Below are 19,279 nucleotides of genomic sequence, written 5' to 3' on the forward strand. Positions count from 1 at the left end.
GATTGTACTTAATTAAAATATATCAAACAAGAATGAACACTGACATTTCCTAATGAGCTAGAGAAAAGAAAGTAAATTTTTTAATCAGATTTTTAAAATGAAATTACAATTTTTTTTGGAATATTTTTTTTTTTTCTTCTTCTTCTTCTTTCTTTCTGTTAGCATCCATCGCAACGGAACTTTTGAATTTTGAATCTTTTGTATTAAGCCTGAATATTTTGTCTTCTAATGTTATATAATATCTTGAAAATCAAGCCTCGCTCGTTTTTTTAATGAATATTTTTTTTAATTTTATTAACATATGAACGGCCATTTAAATAAAAAGTCATGAATGCACTTAGTTTAAAATGTTATTGGAAACAATCTGCTATATTACAATATTCATTTTACAATTTATCTATCACTACTTATATTTTTCAACTTACACTCAGTTTTACCATGATGGAATTGGGTCCGAGATGGCATTATATGATATTGTCAACAAGAGAGCAGACAGAAAATGGCTCTAAGAATTAGTTATAAAAAAATGTGTGTTTTTTGCGTAAAATTGCGTTTTTTCAGGAAAGATACCTACATACAGGGTGTGTGTGTGTGTGTTTTGTTTTTTAACTGACGGTACTGAGAGACATCTGTAGCTCGAACTATCAGCCGCAAAGCCACCAAATATTGTACGGGGACTATTAACGACATGCGAAAAAGGAATCAGTGAAAAAATATTTTAGTTCGAAAAGTTATCGATTGGGGAAATGTGGCGCTTTTGATCTAAATTTTAACTGCGCGATAAATTTTAAAAAGCTACAGTAAACAGATAAATGAATAACAAAGAATTAATTTTTAAACAAATGGGCTTTATTCGAAAAAATAACTTCTGTAAATGATTACAAATAAAAAAAAAGACAAGATTCTATTCGATTTCCTTTTTATTCTTTGTTCTTTTGTTTTTACTCAGTAGAATCGCTTTCTCGGGGAAAACATCGGCTATTTTCAATATGACCTCCATTTTCTTGGACTAAGCATTGTATTCTGTACACCCTACTCTCTACAGCTGAATGCAGCATTTCAGGAGGCATGTTCATAACAGCCCATGTTATGTTTTCCTTTAAAACTGATAAGTTCGAGACTCCAACATGTTAAAACTTCGATTTTTAAATAACCCCACAGAAAAAAAGTCACATTTATAAATATTTAATCTCGTAAATATCCAGATAAAAGAGCAACTCCCTGTTATTTCAATCTGGAAGTTTTACATTAATTGAGTATCTTCCTTTAAATAAAATAAAAATTCTGTATTTTAATACATGAAATCATTTAATTTTTCTTTTTCTATGCAAAACAAAGGTTTTCAGATTTTTAGACACTTAGTCGCCAGATATGACCAGAAAGCACTAAATACCTCATTCGCGAATTGATATCCAAGCCTTAATTTAGCTGACAAGCACCGACTCAGAGAAAACTCATCAAAAAGTAATTTTTTATAGTACGCCAATGAATTGAAAAGACTCCTTTTAAAGACTTTTATTTAGTTCATATTTGTAAAGACGGAATTTAGTATTCGATTCTTCATTCATTTCTTGATGCACTAGAATTTTGATATTTTCTACATTTGTATATTCTTGATGATAATACGTTTTAATAATTTCAGAATGTAAGTCTGAATTAATAGATTAATAATATTTTTATTTCAAACAAATGATGCCTATTGATATCGAATGTTTTTTTTATAAAAAATCGAGCCACCTGTATATTTAAAATAGTGAGGGAAACCAATACATTAGTTGCCCAGCTCAAATCATTGTTCCGATTTTGCCAGTTTTTCTTTCTTCCGAAAGCTCATGACTTTCAGATGTGTCTTGAAGGATCGTCCAATTTCTTCTACCTCCATTTTAGAGAGAAATCGAAAAAACGTAATACATTGTCTATGGAGTAATTTTACAGAATTCGCCAACCCAAAATGGATTCCAAGAACTTTTAGCTCATATGCATGCTTATGACCCCTCGATACACCAATAATTGTCGTTTTCCCCTTTCCTATTCATTGCGAGAGATATTGCAAAATAAAACTTTGATTTAGACCCAGTCTCAACAATTGGAACGATTTCGTCAAGTTTCGTCACCGGTTAGACAATTTTACCACTTTGAAGTACAGTTAACCATTCAGAATACTCTATCGTTATTGAATAACTTTTACTTATAATATTGTCACTTACTTTTATTATAACTTGATGTAATAAGATGTAGTTTATCAAAGTTGATTGATTGATTAAAATTATCCACCTTCAACAAACAAATTTGAAATTTAAAAATACTTTGCTGAAGGATCCATGAATTAACGTCTTAATTAGAAATGCGGTTTTAATCAATAACATAGACAATCAATTGGTCCTGAAGATGACTATTTTAGCGTGAAGTATTTTTAAATTCAAATGTGGAAAATTTCAAAGCACTTATAAATTTCGAGATATTCATTTCAAAATTTATTCTGACAAATTTTTTTTTACATACTTTTAAAAATTTGTTATTTAAATAATATTAGATACCTTTCTCACTCCATTAGAATTTTATATTTCTTCGCTCAAGAAAATTAAAAGCTATCTGTACTTCATTACGTATTTGACAAATGAAACAGCTGAAGTGTCATGTCGTCAGCAGCGGAAACGCGGAAAATGTTTTGATCAGGAACCAATTAAAAAATGTCAAAACACTTTCAGTTTTAACTTCAACTAGGCTCAAACTAGTTATTTCACCAGGAATAAGCAATGGATTTAACTAGCTTCATAGTGCCTTTTACGCCTCCATCCGCCATTGAAGCAGGTACGTTGCTTCGTTTCGATATTATTCGTGGTTATCGTAGTTTTTGATCAGAAGCGTGTAATAAACAATGACTTCACTTTAACCTTTCTTTATATTACGATTTTCATCTGCTTTCATGGTAATTTTTTAACACTTTATCCCTTGATATAGAAATATACATTTGGTAAATTTTCGAATTTCAATCATGCTTTAAGGTAAAATTTGGTTTTTCAAATGTTCAAAAAATATTTTGAAATTATTATTCTTTGATGGAGCTGCGAAATTTTAAAAAATAACTGACAATTACTTTTATAAATTTTAACTAAAAAAATTATTAATTCCTGAAACCTAAGATTATCTGCTCAGTAGTATAATTTATTTTTATGTCTGTACAAAAAAAGGGGGGGGGGGTTAAAGTCCCTTATAAATTTAAAACTGATTGATTTCAACCTGCATTTTGATGATACCAGAGCCATGTATATATGATGATATTCAATTTAATAAGCAGCAAACATAGAACACATCAGACGAAACAAATTTAGTGAGACAATATATTATTCAGAAATAAAATAAACCATTTCTTAAACAATTAACAAAACAATTTCAAAACATTAAACAATTCTTAAAAATACGATCATTTCAATCATTTTCATTTTATTCACATAATTCGTTTATAGTAGTGTTTCATTTTTTTCGTTCTAAGTTTGTCATTAAATTATATTAAAAAATTTTCTTACTAACCTTACAAATTTATAATAATAAAATGCATGTGTTTGTGGTTGATTTATAATTGAGAGCCTTATATTCAGATTCAGACTTTCATATAATCTTTCATCATCTTTCTTGTTAAATCGATAGAAGTAGAAATTTGAAATCAGTTTGTTATGCAAATAATCATTGCAAAAATATTTAAAGAAATACGAGATCAACTCTTGTTTATATAGTGTTTAATTGGATTTCTGTATTTCCTGGAAAGAACCAGAGCACAGATTTTATACTGTAATTAAAATTTGCGCCGTACTGCGGGAGCTTCTCGTCTGTCTAGATTTCTTCTTCCTAATATTACAATAGCGAAGGTCGAATTTAAATATAAAAAGTTCCATTCTGCTAGTTTTTATTTTCATACGATTTTTAAATATCATCTATCTTTGTTTATATGTTTATCTCTACTTCAATTTCTTCTTACCTTTCTCTTTGCGCATAAATGTAATAAAATCTGTTATAAAAGTAATAAAAAGTTTAGTTATTAAAATTTCTATTTATAATCTAATCATAATAGAGTAAAATATACTATAGAATGATAAAAATAAAAAAGCTATCTCCTTTCCTTTTTTTTTAAATTTAAAACTGATTTTATTAAAATACAAAATGCAAAACATAGTAGACTACTTTTTCCTTACATATTGAAATGCCTCCGTTTTTGGGAATAGAGGTTATTATTAATAGAATTTTCTTACAGAGAATTTAATTAAATAAAAAACTATGTATAAAAATAATCAGTTAATCACATTCCCGTGAATACAATGTTAGAGCAAAAATCTGTTATGATTTCATAAAATACAGTAAAACCATCAAAAGTATGCAAATCAAACTTTTTGTGATTTTAGAAAATATTTATTCTAATATTTTTATGTTTTTATTACCGCTTAACATCAAATGCAACGTATGTTTATATTAAACTGTTTATATTTATTAATGAAGAATAGTTTTATATTATGCCAATTTTTGAAATCAAAGGTAACAATAACTCAAAAGATAACATGCATTCTATTCCGTTAGAAGCGATTTTATTTATATGCAACTGAAAGAATCATTGCAACATCTAAAAGAGCATTTCAAATTCTTTACATCTAAATATAATTCTATTTAAACACCCTCGCATATTCAAAATGAAAAAAATCACGCATAGAAGACATTTAAGCATATTTTATTTAGTTGGTAAAACTGGTGGGGCTTAAAGATCAAAGAAGATGAACAAAATAAGCGTGATGGTGAAGTTATTGTACCTATGTGAAAACAATCTTAGTAAAATTAAAAACACCCTTAAGCAAAGTTTAAAAAAAAATCTGGCTCACTTCCATTATTAACTTTTAACGTCAAACAACATTGAGAATGATTGTCGTGAACAGTTAGACTAAAATTTGCTAGAGGAATCTAAAGTAAAAAGGTAAACAGACCTTTAAAAAAGATTAGCAAATGTGCCACTTAATAGTTCTTTAATATAAACTTATTAAGAAATTTGTAAATTCTTGCGTATCGTATATATATCAACATGATTCAGCTGGGTAAAAGTAATAGTTTTAGTCTATACTAGCCGCTTTTGGCATCCAATTGATTTCACAGAGAATATTGATTATATTTAATTTCAGTTAAATCGCTTAGATGTAATTTCATGTTCAAGATGCCGCCAAATTGTCAGATATTAAAATCCTGTTATTTCAGTAGTCCTACATATTTTTTGTTCATTTGTACATGAACTTTTCTAATATATATATATATATATATATATATATATATATATATATATATATATATATATATATATATATATATATATATATATATATATATATATATATATATATATATATATATATATATATATATATTAATGAATGAGCCCTTAAGAAGACACAATAAAAATATATCTGATTATAATAATAAATCAGCAAACTTACCTATTAATAATTGAGTTACTCAAAAATGTTGGAAAATTATAAAGAGTAAAGAATTAAATTTTGCTGTTGAATTCCTTTAAATTGACAAGGGTATAAAAAAAATAGAAGACTATTACTGGATGATTTAATTTTACCATTTCTGTATCATTGTACTTACTGATAATTAATTTCTCATAAATAATGGATGAGCAATTATAAATTATTAATAAAAATGTCAGTAGTTATTAATTTTATGTCCAATTAAATAATATACAAGCTATTAACATTTTCTTGTTATAGTGAGAATCATATTAAGGTGTCCCATAAGTTACTTTCCTATTTCCAATATGAAGTGAATACCCAATATTTACTGTTTAAGATATTATTTATTTTGTTATATAAGTACCCTTTTGCTCTATTACCTTCTTCCACCTCTCGGGAAGCCTCATTCTGCCTTCTTTCCAAAATTGTGTTTTGGACAAGAAATAATTTCTTGAAGTGCGCTTTTATTTCGCTGATGAATTCAAAGCCGTTATCGCGAAAAGAATTTTTTAAGGACAGAAAGAAGTAATAATCAGTTGGAGCGAGAGCTGGAGAGTATACAGGATGCGGTAAAACATCCCAATCAAACTGTAAGGGCTTCTCTGTTCAACGACTAATGCAATATGTGGTCTCGCGTTGTCATGTTGAAAAACAACACCCTGTCGGTTCATTAATTCAGGCCTTTTTTTTTTTTTCTATGACAGCTTTCAGTTGATCCATTTGATGACAGTATTTCGTAGAATTTATTGTTTCACCTTGAGGAAGGAGCTCGTAGAAAATTACGCTTTTCCAATTCCACCAAATGGATAAAATAACTTTTTTGGGGTGTAGTCCCAGCCCGTACTGTAAAAGAGCTCTGGTACGACTATAACGATGACAAAGACGGCTAATAAATAAGCCGGCATGTTTGCACAAGATGAGTCAGACAAGGCCATTCATAGAGCGATGGAAAAGAAGCTTTTGGGACATCCATTTATTGTATAAGTCGTATCTCATTTAACTATTTTCAAAAAGCAAAGTAAAAGCTTTTTAATTGAAATCCCGCCTTTGTTACATTGTTTACATTGTTTTAAAAGCATATTTTGTAAGATTTTTCTGCAAATAAATGTTTAATTAATTGTTACTGTTTTTAATAATCCGGTCTTTTTTTTTTTTTTTTTTTTGTCATTTCAAATCCGTTATGATTGCAACAATAGAAAAGCTTCCATGAGATGAATTGCTGAAATGTCTCTCGGTTTTTTTCCCCTTAGGGTTTTTATAGTATCTCATCTAAAAAAGATAAGTTCGAAATTAATTTAAAGAAGTAAAGATTCTTTAAAAATTGATAATTAATTACGATAAATTGAAAGATTTTATCTACCTTATATAAATTTTCTTTTAGTTTTGTTCCAAAATGTTCAATTTCTTTTTATTAATTCTGTTCCTTTTCTGTGATTTACAGATATTCTGATTTATGAAATATTACTTTGCATTATACAATTCATACAAAAAAAAAAAAAAAAAAATGGAGACTCATTGATATTCAAGTTGAAGAAATTAAAAAAAATAATAAAGTAACCAAACTTTCTAAATATTTTTCACAAATTCTTTCTATCATATATTCTTTTGAAATTACTAATATTTACTGTAGCACAGTAAAATATTTCAATAGCAGATTATCACAAAAATAAATTTTCAGTAATACAAACATTTAATAGCATTTTTTTGAGTATTGTATGTAAAATTTTAAGAATATAAAGTTTTTATCAGCAATATTGCTAAAACAATTTAGTAATTTTATTCCAAAGATTTTTTCACCTAATAACTTCTAATCTAATAGTATACCTAATACCTTTTAACCTAATAGTATACCTAATACCTTCTAACCTAATGGTATAATTAAGTATAATGGCATACCTAATATATATACTTTGTTTTTTAACTAAATAACAAAAAATATACTTTCTTGTTGCTTACATCGATTTTTCCCTTGGAATTCATGTGACCTTTTCTTAATTTTATGTCAAATAGGAATAAATAACGTTTTTTAAATTTAAAATATATGTCAGTTAGTTAAATTGCTTCATAATAGAGATCAATATTAATTCATCAAAATGACAATCTTTATTATCTTTTATTATCTTTTTTTTATAGATGTTTTTGATTGTTTGCAAGGCGATGACAATTCCAAACATCCATTCCCTCTGAGGCAACTCGCTGATTACATAATTCACAAAAAAATCAGCAGTATTCATCAAGGAATTCATCAATAAAGAAAATTTATTATGTTCTCTAGATGACCCCATATGTAAAGGACTGCGATTACTTCATTACGCTGTTTATCAAGATGAAATGAGAACTTTACAGCTTCTTTTGGATATGGGGGCCGATCCCAATGTTGCTGATGACATGGGATATACACCTGTTCACATATGTGCAGAAAAGGGCTATGCACATCTAATAAAAATTCTTATGTCATACGGGGCTCGTATACATTTCACAGAAGTAAGTTCTAATTGTAAACTTGCAGCAAACACTAATTCTTAATTCTCAGAGGATGCGAGTGCAATGCACCATATGCTTGAACGGCTAAAATTTGTGGCTTGTTGCATAAAAGCATACGTGAGGAAATAAAGGTAAAGCAACTATATTTTTAGGAACAATAATGTTTTGAACTTTGCATGAAAATCAACGTCATATTCCTCAATAATATCTAATATGATCCGTGCTCGTAAGTATACAAGATGTTACAATAAAACTACAGTTTTATTTTCACTAACAATAAAATGCATATTATTTGAGATGAAATGTAAAAATATCTGCATTGTTCTTCTATATAAATATTGCTTGGCTGTGATTGCACGATTTTGATTGTATAACTTTCATTGTATTGCGTTGTTATTGCAATGAACAAAGAGTAAATAATCTTGATCAATTAATACAATTTGTTTTGGTTTTGCTACATTCCTATTCATTAAAAAAAAAAAAAGACGATTTGGTTTTGATTTTGCTGCATGTATCTTTCTTAAATAATTTGGTCGGCGATAGTTTAGTCGAATTCAAGGAAATTATTTCATGTGAAATAGTTTATGTGATGTTCACTACTATGACTCTTAATAATCGAAATAATAAGTTATAAATGAAATAATTTGATATCAATTAATTCATTAAATGCTGATAAATTATATAATAACGCGTGTATAAAACTGAATAAACGTTATCTATTAGAATAAACAGAATTTAACCCAAACTTTCTTATTAATAATTATATCCCAATCACATTCTTTGTTTATTGCTACTTTATTAAAAGAGAAAACGAATACCACTTTTGATGCTTATTTATTTATAAAAGTATATCAACAAATGCATTAAGTTTTGAAAGTTGTTTCAATCAAAATAATATCATCTACATGCACAGGATACTTTGTGATTCATAACTGTCATGCTTACAAAATTCTATTTATGATTTATTTTATAAAATATTTTTAGTATTTATTTTAATTAACTCTGAAGATACATAGTTTATTCATTAATCAACCAGTGATATCTCTATCCCTACTAAAACGTCCTCATCTTCATAAAAATATTTTTTTGCAAAATATTCCATAAGTATCTTAGTTATAAGAGGAACACAAGAGAAATGCTATAAATATAAATCAATGAGTAGTCTATCGCGAATTTTCGTTGAACTTGAAATCTTGCCACGTGACAAATGAAGTGCATTTGCGTATTGCATGAATGCCACGAGTTGAAATTTTTATTTATTTTAAGAAAGAAAATTCTAATAAATAATATGAATTAATTTATTTGGAAACCTTTTGTAATATCACGCCAATCTAAATAAATTTTTTTCTTCTATTTCTCATAATGACAACGCATCATTTTGAAGATGCTAAAAAAGCTTTAAGCGAAGCTGTGTATTATTTCAAATATCATAAATGATTACCTTCATTTAAAGATATAACAAGAATTATTTCCAGCAACGCATTAAGAAAATAATTTCGAATAATAGAATTGTATAATTTATAGAGCTATAATTCATTTGTTGAGAATCTATTAAAATTAAATTAAGTAATTAAGTAGTTTTTTAAATAATTTTTAGAATAATGGGCATAAGATTTTAAAAGCATTTTTTTAATCATAAATTGAAACCCTTAAAAGATTTCGTCGGATTAATAAAATTTTATTTAAGAAATAAAATTACTTAATTTGAAACAAACCAGTGAGATTAAGCAAGTGATATGTTTGTTGAGGTTCAACCATATTTATATCTCCTTGTTATCCAATACATTCTATAAAGCGAGCGGAAGAAAGAAAAAAAGTTTATTTTTAAGATATATATTTATAAGAAAATTTTTTTAAATATCGATTTTTATCTATCAGAATGCGAATTTTTTTGCTTGGGAAACGCGTTTCTATTATACTCATTCCCTTAAGGAAAGGAAGGAGAGGGAAAATATAAAATTCTAACCTTACCCTGAAAGGATGTCTTAGTCAGATTAAGCTGAACCTACCGTTAAGATTAGTAGATTTAATCCAGTTCTAAGCAAAGCGATTTTTAATTTTTTATTCTATACATTATGTGGCATAGTTTAATGTGTATAGTGCTAACAAATAAATGAAAAAACAGATTACGATAATCCATTGAATCTAATTCAACATAGTCCTTTCGTTTTCAGAAAAATTGGCGAATCTCAATTTAAAAATTTTAAATTCGTCCTGTATCGTACAATGACTGATTGTAACTTTTTGACAAGAAATCTCTAATTTCTCTAAAAAATTTGTTTATTTTTTTTTCCTTTATAATTTTTTTGGTATTAAAATTTCCCTTTATACATAAGAGCTTTAAGCTTTTTGGCAGTTTTTATCAATTTATAAGTTTAGTCTAGTTAATTTATATCATTTTTTTATTCACAACAGAATATCTCGTTTTTCTTAGCATTGTTGGAGTTAATCTTATCTAAATGAAAATGGTATTTTTTAATATTTATAATATAATTGGTTCAAAGGAAATTATTTTATAAAATATTTAAGAAATGTAGAAGCCAATATGTTGAAAAATTTATTATGCCTTCCAAACGCAGTGCATATTACAATGTGGACTTAAAACTTTCACTATAAAGTTTCACAGTTCAATGTTTAACATCTCAAAAACTTTGAAAGAAAATTTTTTTTCTTAAAAAAATAGCTTTAGGAGAACGGCTTTTATGTATAAACATAATTTGCATCAATAGACTATATTAAAGATATCATTGCTTTCAATTTATAAAATGCATGTAAATTGAAAAAAAAAAAACAATTAAAAAGCAAAAATAAATAAGTAAATTGCTAACTATTTAAAAATTATTCAATTTACATTTTTAAATCGATAAAAAATGTTTATAACAAAATACGCAAAATTAATAAGAGAGAATTCAAAATTTAACTTAACTATTTTCTAAAAATAGTTTTATATTATTTCAAAACTTTTTTCTCTTTTAAAAAGTCACAAAACCAAAAAGTGGTGACAAATAGCTAATGGTATCAATCCATGCAAGATCAAAATCATGTGTCAAAATATCATACTGAACCTTTGCATTACATTGTGGTGATATGTAATTCGGCGAAAGGCTAATAAAACATTCACAGCATTTTTCCAAATTTAAATTGTTTAATGCATTTGACATGAATTATGTAAACATAAATTTATTCTTTTATTTTTCATTTTATTTAAAGATTTGGAAAAAAAAAATAATGCAAACATTTTCGATTTTTTTTTCAACTCCCCTGAAAGCTCCTATATTTTAATAAGAGAATATTGCATTTATTATCCATCTAAATTAGCTTTTAGTGGAATGTTGTAAGATTAATCGATTTTGTCCAAAACATCGTAGAAGTAAATCACAAAAGCATTCAGATACTTTGTAGAAATGTAAAAATTATGGAACTTTAAAAAAGAATCCTAGATTATTAAAATAATGATATAAAGGTAAAGGTAGTTTCTTCATTATTATCACTCTATACTTAGCATCAGTTTCTTTTCCAAAATTAAATAAAATAAACTTTTACTCATCGAAATTTATGTATAAAAGCTTAATTAAGCAATCAATCAGAAGTACATTGTCACTTCTTTTACAATGCCGTTTCAAAAATTTATCTTTCTTAAATTAAAAAAAATTGAATTCTTTTGTTTGATTAAATTAATATTATCTATTATATATAACTTATACTTTTATTTTTCATTTTATTTAAAGGATGGGAAAAAATAATTATATATAAATTGTTTTATTTAAAGAATTGAAATTAAAAATTGTTTCTTTAAACGTGTGATTTTGAATGGTTATATAAAAATTTAATGTAGACAACCCATTTTTGAGGGAAGAAAAACTAAATGTTAAGAATGAATCATAATTAATGCAACAAATATAGTAGATTTAACATTTGAATGGAGATTCCTCATCTTACCCGAAAAATTCATAAAAATTGACATGCATTGTTTAATTGTTAAATATTTTACAAAAAATGATTAATAACTGATAATGAATAAGAAAAAATTAAACATGAAAATTTTCTGATTTACCTTTTAGGTTTCTTTTCAATTATTATCTGGGTTCCGCCAAATTTTAGTATTTAATTGGTTATATCATTTCATATTCTAAATTTCGCATGTTTCTATCGGGAAAAAAATCGTTTGGCAAAGAAGAATTAATTAGTTGCCAAAAGATAAATTGAATAACAGAAGTTTTCTTTTAATACAATAAAACAGTTTAACAGTTTAATTTTTAAAATGAACTTAGAAAAGCATACACTTGGAATAGAAGAATTCTGAGATTACTAGAAAGGTAATTTCTATAGACTATCTTGTATTTAGAATTGTTGATTTGATTTTAAAAAAATATTGATTCAGAAATAACTAATATTCTTAACTTTCCTCAAAATAATAATGTTAGTTAACTGTTGACATGTCTTATAACTAATAAAATCCTTTCGTATATTGTCTTAGTTACTTGATAAATGTAACTATGGACGTCGTTCAAATATGAATTAAAAGTTGCGTTGTATGAATTCTGTGATTTATATTTCACGCTGTTTTACACTTCCGACTTTTTTTGCCTTTTTGGTATCATAATGTAAACTAGAAAAATGAATATAACATTAAAATGTTTTTAATTTTTTCGTTTTCACATTTTAAACTTGAAAAAGCACATCTGTGAAGTTTGTAGCTTTATATTATTTCATGTGTGTTGTGTTCTTTTAACTCTAAAGGATGTCCTAAATCTTTCTGTTCTCTTAAAAAATTTTCTGTTCCTTTTTTAAAATTTTATTTAAACATATTAAATAAAATTAACTAAACATATTATAAATTTTAAAAAAAATAGCATTAGTAGGAAAATAATAAAATAATGCTTGCGAATACGAAGGATTCTAAAGTAAAAAGAAAGTGATATCAAGAAATTAGACAATAAGAATTCTGTTATAAAGAATCAAAATATTAATGAAATTTCTTATGTATATAGTAGAATTATACGATCAAAGAATAAATAATTGTTTCATAATTTAAAAAATGCTCTTAATGCAACTGTAATTAAAAGATGAAAGTGTACTCTAAATTTGAAGTGGTTCTATTGCAGCTGCTTTGTAACATGAATCTAAATCAACCAAAAAGAAAAGGGAAGGGAAGTTATTTTTTTAATCTTGTAAATGCGACCAATTAAAAGTAAATAAATTAATATTTTATTCTTTTAAAATAATAGCGATTATTAAATTTAATCCAACCTCTTAAGCCCAAAATAATATTTAACACTTATAGAAAATGCAAGAAATTAATGTCCAGCAGTCGAATGGCTTTGAATCATAACTATCATAGCATATATTGATAAAATATTTTTATTCATAATATTGACATTGTTTTTTTAAATAAATTACTATATCGAACCTATATAATCCTACCTTTATGGAACCTAATGTTTATTTAATAAAATTATATGTTACAAATTAAATTCTTTTTGTAACAAAATGCGTTTAATAACTAGTAGAAACAGATAATTAAAAGATGGATGAAAGGAAGTCATATTTATTTTTTAAAAATTCTTTTTCAACAAAATAATGTTGATAGGGCATTTTATAAAACTTCTTCACGTTTTCGCGAAAAAACTTGTGATTTCGCTGGAAGTTTCTTAAAAAAAATAGCGACGAAACCTTATCAGTACAATTATATTTTCAAAAATAATATTATCATTATATAAAGTAAAAATTTTTACTAGTACGAGAATGTTGCGTTGTAAAAAAATCAAAATCTTACCTGATGATGTTCCTAATCTAAATATATTTCATTTGCATTTCATACAATAGATCAACTCTCAAAGCTATGACGAAAGAAATATTCACCGAGCTTTAATTGATGAGCCTTTGCGATTAGCTATTCGAAATTCTCATCACAAGACGCAACATTTCTTGTTGGATCGCGGTGCTAATCCTAATGCAGCTTATTTCCGAGGAAGTGAGATAAATTTGGTGAATTCATCAAATGTAAAATCCATAGAGTTGCTGTTACAATATGGGGCTGATGTAAATGCAAGAGACTGGCAAGGATTGACTCCTCTTATGAAGGCTTGCCGAAGTCGAGGAAACAAGCAAACTGTACATTTGTTGCTTAAGTAAGATTTTTAATTCGAATATTGTTCTATTGCTCGTATCAATTTAAATCTGTTTAATGTGTATGATAATTTAAATGTGATAAATGCATTGTAAAAAATTAAACTATAAACACAGTCATGCCTCTAATCAGTTAAGAATATAAAAATACAACATGACAAAATAATTTAATAACCAGTAAACGTTACTTCAAATTGATGCATATAATAATATTTTAGGTATTTCAAATTTTATGATACGAAATTTTTTTAACCAATATTTCTTATCTTTCTTTTTTTTTTAATTTGAACTATAGTATATTTATGTTTGTAACTAAAATTATTCAAAAAATTTCAGACACGGGGCAGATATCAATGCTATGAGTGAAGGAGACGAACAAACAGCTCTCCACTATGCTGTGCTGAACGGCAACCTGGAAATAGCAAAACTTCTGGTCAATAACGGAGCCAGCGTCTCTTTTCCTTCAGAACAAACAAAGCCTCCTCCTTTATACTATGCAGTACTTCGAGGGAATGTTGAAATGTTAGAATTTCTTCTAGATTCTGGGGCTGACATCAACGCTCTTTCTAACGCTCTTGGCTCAGCTCTACATCTTACTCTTACAGACGACATATCCAATCAACTGGAGATTGTTCACACCCTTTTACGTCGAGGAGCCAATCCGAATGCCATTACTGTAGAAGATGGGAAAACAGTTTTGCAACCCCCTATCGGAGAATATCTGCAGAATTCCGAACATCCGAGAATAGAAATCATTAAATTGCTTCTAAAGTAAGATTTCACCAAAAAAGCTGCTGAAATAACAATTAAATAATTTATTATAACGCGAATTTTATAATTTTTCTTAGTAATGCAATTTTTTCTTGCAATTCTTTGCATTTTTTTAAGTTAAAAAATTCTGCCAGGTGCCTTTTTTGGGAAAAAAAAAAAACACTTATTAGTAAAAAGTCCTAATTATATAGTGGGAAATGGTAACCGTAACTGTTCCGCGGAAGAATTTGTTTATTTTGTCCGCCATCTTTATTGGCGACTTGGTATTGCTGGCGCAGTAAGGAGAACACTAAAATTCACTTTTACCGACTTTTTTTTCTTTATATTTTCCTTAATTTCCTCGGAACCTTTCGATTGGAAACGCTATAGCTGCCGTTCGCGCCACATTCAGTCATTTCGCTAAAATTTGGTTTTTAACGTTTTGGGTGAAAATAACTGTATATCAATGCTGTTCCATATTTAGACTGTTAAAATGGTTTCAGTTTTCCCTTGTAAACAACACATGCCTTTTGATTTATCTTTCCATTTTAAAGCTGGGCTAAGTTTTGATATATAGTCATTTTGCGCCTTGCGAGGTTGGCAATTTTTCGGTGTCACTTTTGCTACCGTTATCCTATTTCTGTCCGTTCTCGCCACATTCAGCCGTTTCGCTAAAATTTGGCGATAAATTATTTTTTGGCGAAAATGACTGTATATCAAAGATATTCCTAAAGCTGAACAATATGGACAGACTATAGACATTGTTCCTATTGAAACCGAGGCATCATTTCTGTAATCCACACATGGATCGAAATTCAGAGCGTTGTACTCCTTTTCGAACCAAATATTAGGAACGTTTGTTCTGTCACTTCTTCTCCTGTGTCTCAAATTTAAATGCCTTTCTCTGTCAGCAGACAGGCGAGATTCATTCTGTCTCTGAAATTCAATTGCAGTGCGATTTAAAGAGAAACGGTTATTTCGCTCAGCAGAAGACCCTCCTTTGAAGAAAGTGTGAACATTTTTTCTCTGATATTCGCTAACCTAACGTTTCTTTCCTCTACATTTTCATTATCACGCAACAAACGAAGCGTTTTGGCATTTAATGTGCTCCGACCAAGGTTGAATTTCCTTCTTTTTGGAATAATGAGATATGATTTGTTTGAATGAGGGAGATTATGGGATTTTTAGCTACAAAGGCTGTCATCCCAGCGTTCAACAATATCTCCAATTAATAAAATGAGATTTGATTTTGTTTGTTTGAATGAGGGGGATTTAGGGATTTTTAGCTACAAAGGCATGAGATTTGAATCGTTGTTTAAAATCAAACGTAAACAAAGAAATGTATCGCATATGAATACCACAGCTCTTGCTATTTGCACATTCGAAGTTTGAGATTTCCGCTCACGCGCGGATAAGTGCAAAGCACAGATACTGCTGCTTTACGCATGCGCGAATCGTAGTAGGAAAATAATTAAAATCGCAATTATAAAACTCCGTTTTTTTTTTTTTTTTTTAAATTTTGACATGACTTTAATATACCTTCCCCAATAAATGCCCTACAAAATGGTACAAATATCTCCAAAATTAGTTAAGTATTTCTCGAGTTTTTAGGGTTTCAACATACAGATGCTTTCAAACCACTTTATACCATATATATATATATATATATATATATATATATATATATATATATATATATATATATATATATATATATATATATATATATATATATATATATATATATAGTGAATAAATAATAGATACTAAATAATAATAAATCAAAGAAATATCAGTGCAATATAAAATATTACGTCGGCATTTTTTAGTGGAATTTATTTTTTAATGCGTCTGAAAATCTGAATATAAAAACTGGTTTTATTCCATTCATCAGTTTTAACGGCTTTCAAACAGGGGCAGTTATTTTATGGTCACTCTATTTTTGCACGCTTTTTATTAACTGAAAAAAGAAAAAGCAAGACCTAGTCTTTATCTTCGAAATATTTGTACTGCCAGTTCTATTCTAACGTTAAATATTCTATTCTATAAGTTGCCTTTAACAAACAGCAGATTATTTACTTCTTAGGCTGTATAACTATTAATACAAAATACATTTTTTTTAAAAAATTCATCTTATTTGTTAAGACTGAAAAATATTAATTAAACCAATTTGAAACAAATTACAGCTAATGCAAATAAAAATAAAATATATTAGCATTATGAAATAAAGGTGAAAATTCTGTTTCAGAAAGAATTTCCAAATAAAACAATTTTTTAAACTTAATTTTAAAATTGAGAAACGCAAGCTGTTGAATGTTTTGAAGAATGAGTTTGAATTTCATCATACTATTTAAAACATTGTTACAGAATATGTATCAAATTAAATTTTAAAAAATTATCAAACATAATGAAAAAAGTTATACAGAAATGAAATTTATATTATTAAGATAGTAATTTTCAAATTTTAAGATAACGCAAATATTATTTTCTATTTTTAAAGAGAAAATATGAAGAAATATGAACATCAATTTCCACAGGGAAGTCTAAGCGATTATCAAACTGGTGACCGCTATGCCTATTTTCTCGCTTTTCTTTAACCCTTCCGTTTAACGTCTATATCTATAATCTTATTTCTTTTACATGTGAATGAATGGAGATTTCAGTGAGCTCTTCTCCTAGCATTTTTAATAATATTTTGCGGTTCCATAAATTAGTAAAGCGAAGCGCTACATTAAATGCAGTTAATTGTAAAAACATTTAGTGAAGCAGCCAGGAAACGTTCAACTGGTGATGGTCATTAGAATACAACCATAATTCCAATGGTACTCACGCACAAGCATTTGTTGCTGGGAGAACCCGCCCCTCAGTGTACAGAATGCCAATGCCAATTGTCAGTTCAACACATTCTAATTGATTGTCCACAATTCATTTCACAACGCATCCGTTGCTTTCAGTCTTCCTCTATCATTTTGAAAAACATTCTTCATAAAATTAACCATCCAAAAATATTTTCACTTTCTTAAAAATGATCGGTTTTTACCATTTGATCTAATTAAAAATGGTTCAATTATAAGTTTTTTTTTTTTTTTTTTTTTTTTTTACCGTTTACATAAACATTGACAAATCATGACAAATACTAAGTAGTTTATGATTATATATTATTATTATGATTAGCTTATGATTATGTTTCAGTTTATAAACAATGTTTTAATCAATGCCATACGTTTGGCGCAGCATAATTAAAAATGGTTTTTGAGCCACAAAACTCCACTAAATCAAATCAAATCAAATAATTCCAATGGCAGCGCTCCTATAATTCAATTTAACTGTATGTCTTCGGGTGGGTTAAGTGTACTTATTTTCCCATATACGTAGTATATAAAGTATTGTAATAGTAAAAACCAATAAAGAAAAAAAAAATGATATTTAATTTGAAAATTAACTTCCGTTTTTTTTTTTTTTTCCCTCTCCTACTTTTTTAGATATGGCGCTCGTATCATTCTAGAAATCCAGAAAAATCACAATCTTGGAATTCTGAAAGTAATTCATAGAGTTCATATTGGATTAAATCCAGAAATTATGATTCTTTTACTTGAAGCATCTGAATCATTCAATGTCTGTTATATTAGACAATCTGAGCAACTGACCGAAGACCACAAAGGCATGTTGTATGCAAAAGCTTTATAACCATTTTGCCTTCAACAGATTTCAAGAATTCAACTCAGAAAATCTCTAAGTTGGGGCTCAAGGTTTCTTAATGCAGTACAGAATCTCAAATTACCTAGATCTTTGGAAAATTACATCTTATTTGAAGAATAAAATTGAAGAATTTGCAACTTTTAATAATGCATTCAGTAAAATTTTGTGAATATATATATATAAATTTTCAAAGTATGCTTTTTGAAATTGTATTAAACTAAGTTTCGTGAGTAATAATAAAATTGTATTGATATTATAATAGAGTCATTATTCTTAAATAATCTAATGTAACCTCTATATTATGGAACTTAAATAATCCGAAACCTTACAGAACCAGAATAAAAATTAGATCTATTTGAAAATACGTATTAATAATAATAATAATAAAAGGCTCTGACAGTGACACAGCATAAGAAAGTAATTTTTATCTAAAAATCTTATAAAACATTATTTTTTAATATTCAACAGCTTTACTAACAATGCCATCATTAAAAAAAACAGCAATTAATTTGTTAATAAATAAAACGATAATAATGAAAATTGTCTCATTTTAGCGAACTAACAGTATATAAAACTTTGAATACAGTAACTGCACAATAAAACAATTCTAATTTAGAGTTTCAAAGCTTTAAAAAGTGAAAACTTTTTATTGCTTTGATTGAACCATATTGTATAGCAGTAAATTATTTGAATGAATTAAAAGCCTAAAAAAAATATTCATTTGCAAT

General features: G+C 27.3%; 1 protein-coding gene across 2 annotated transcripts; it reads left to right on the forward strand.

The window, feature by feature from the left end:
* The first annotated feature begins 2,715 nt into the window (after nucleotides 1–2,715).
* LOC129987819 (ankyrin-3-like) lies at nucleotides 2,716–18,774 on the forward strand. Of its 2 annotated transcripts, none has more exons than XM_056095760.1 (5): nucleotides 2,716–2,811; nucleotides 7,623–7,973; nucleotides 13,800–14,104; nucleotides 14,439–14,873; nucleotides 18,335–18,774. In XM_056095760.1, the coding sequence occupies exons 2-5, from the start codon at nucleotides 7,821–7,823 to the stop codon at nucleotides 18,537–18,539; spliced, it is 1,098 nt and encodes a 365-aa protein (XP_055951735.1). In that variant the 5' UTR covers nucleotides 2,716–2,811; nucleotides 7,623–7,820; the 3' UTR covers nucleotides 18,540–18,774. The 2 variants fall into 2 exon arrangements, with proteins under 2 accessions (XP_055951735.1, XP_055951736.1); XM_056095761.1 differs by having other exon boundaries at nucleotides 18,558–18,774.
* The last annotated feature ends 505 nt before the right edge of the window (nucleotides 18,775–19,279 follow it).

The sequence above is a fragment of the Argiope bruennichi genome, chromosome 10, assembly GCF_947563725.1.
Source record: "Argiope bruennichi chromosome 10, qqArgBrue1.1, whole genome shotgun sequence".
Classification (NCBI taxonomy): domain Eukaryota; kingdom Metazoa; phylum Arthropoda; class Arachnida; order Araneae; family Araneidae; genus Argiope; species Argiope bruennichi.

Excerpts from the sequence above, each read along its gene's own strand:
- LOC129987819 (XM_056095760.1), top strand. The coding sequence starts at position 7,821 with ATGAGAACTTTACAGCTTCTTTTGGATATGGGGGCCGATCCCAATGTT. Across the intron at positions 7,974-13,799 it reads CTCGTATACATTTCACAGAA|ATCAACTCTCAAAGCTATGA; the intron begins GTAAGTTCTAAT and ends TTCATACAATAG. Across the intron at positions 14,874-18,334 it reads ATCATTAAATTGCTTCTAAA|ATATGGCGCTCGTATCATTC; the intron begins GTAAGATTTCAC and ends CTACTTTTTTAG.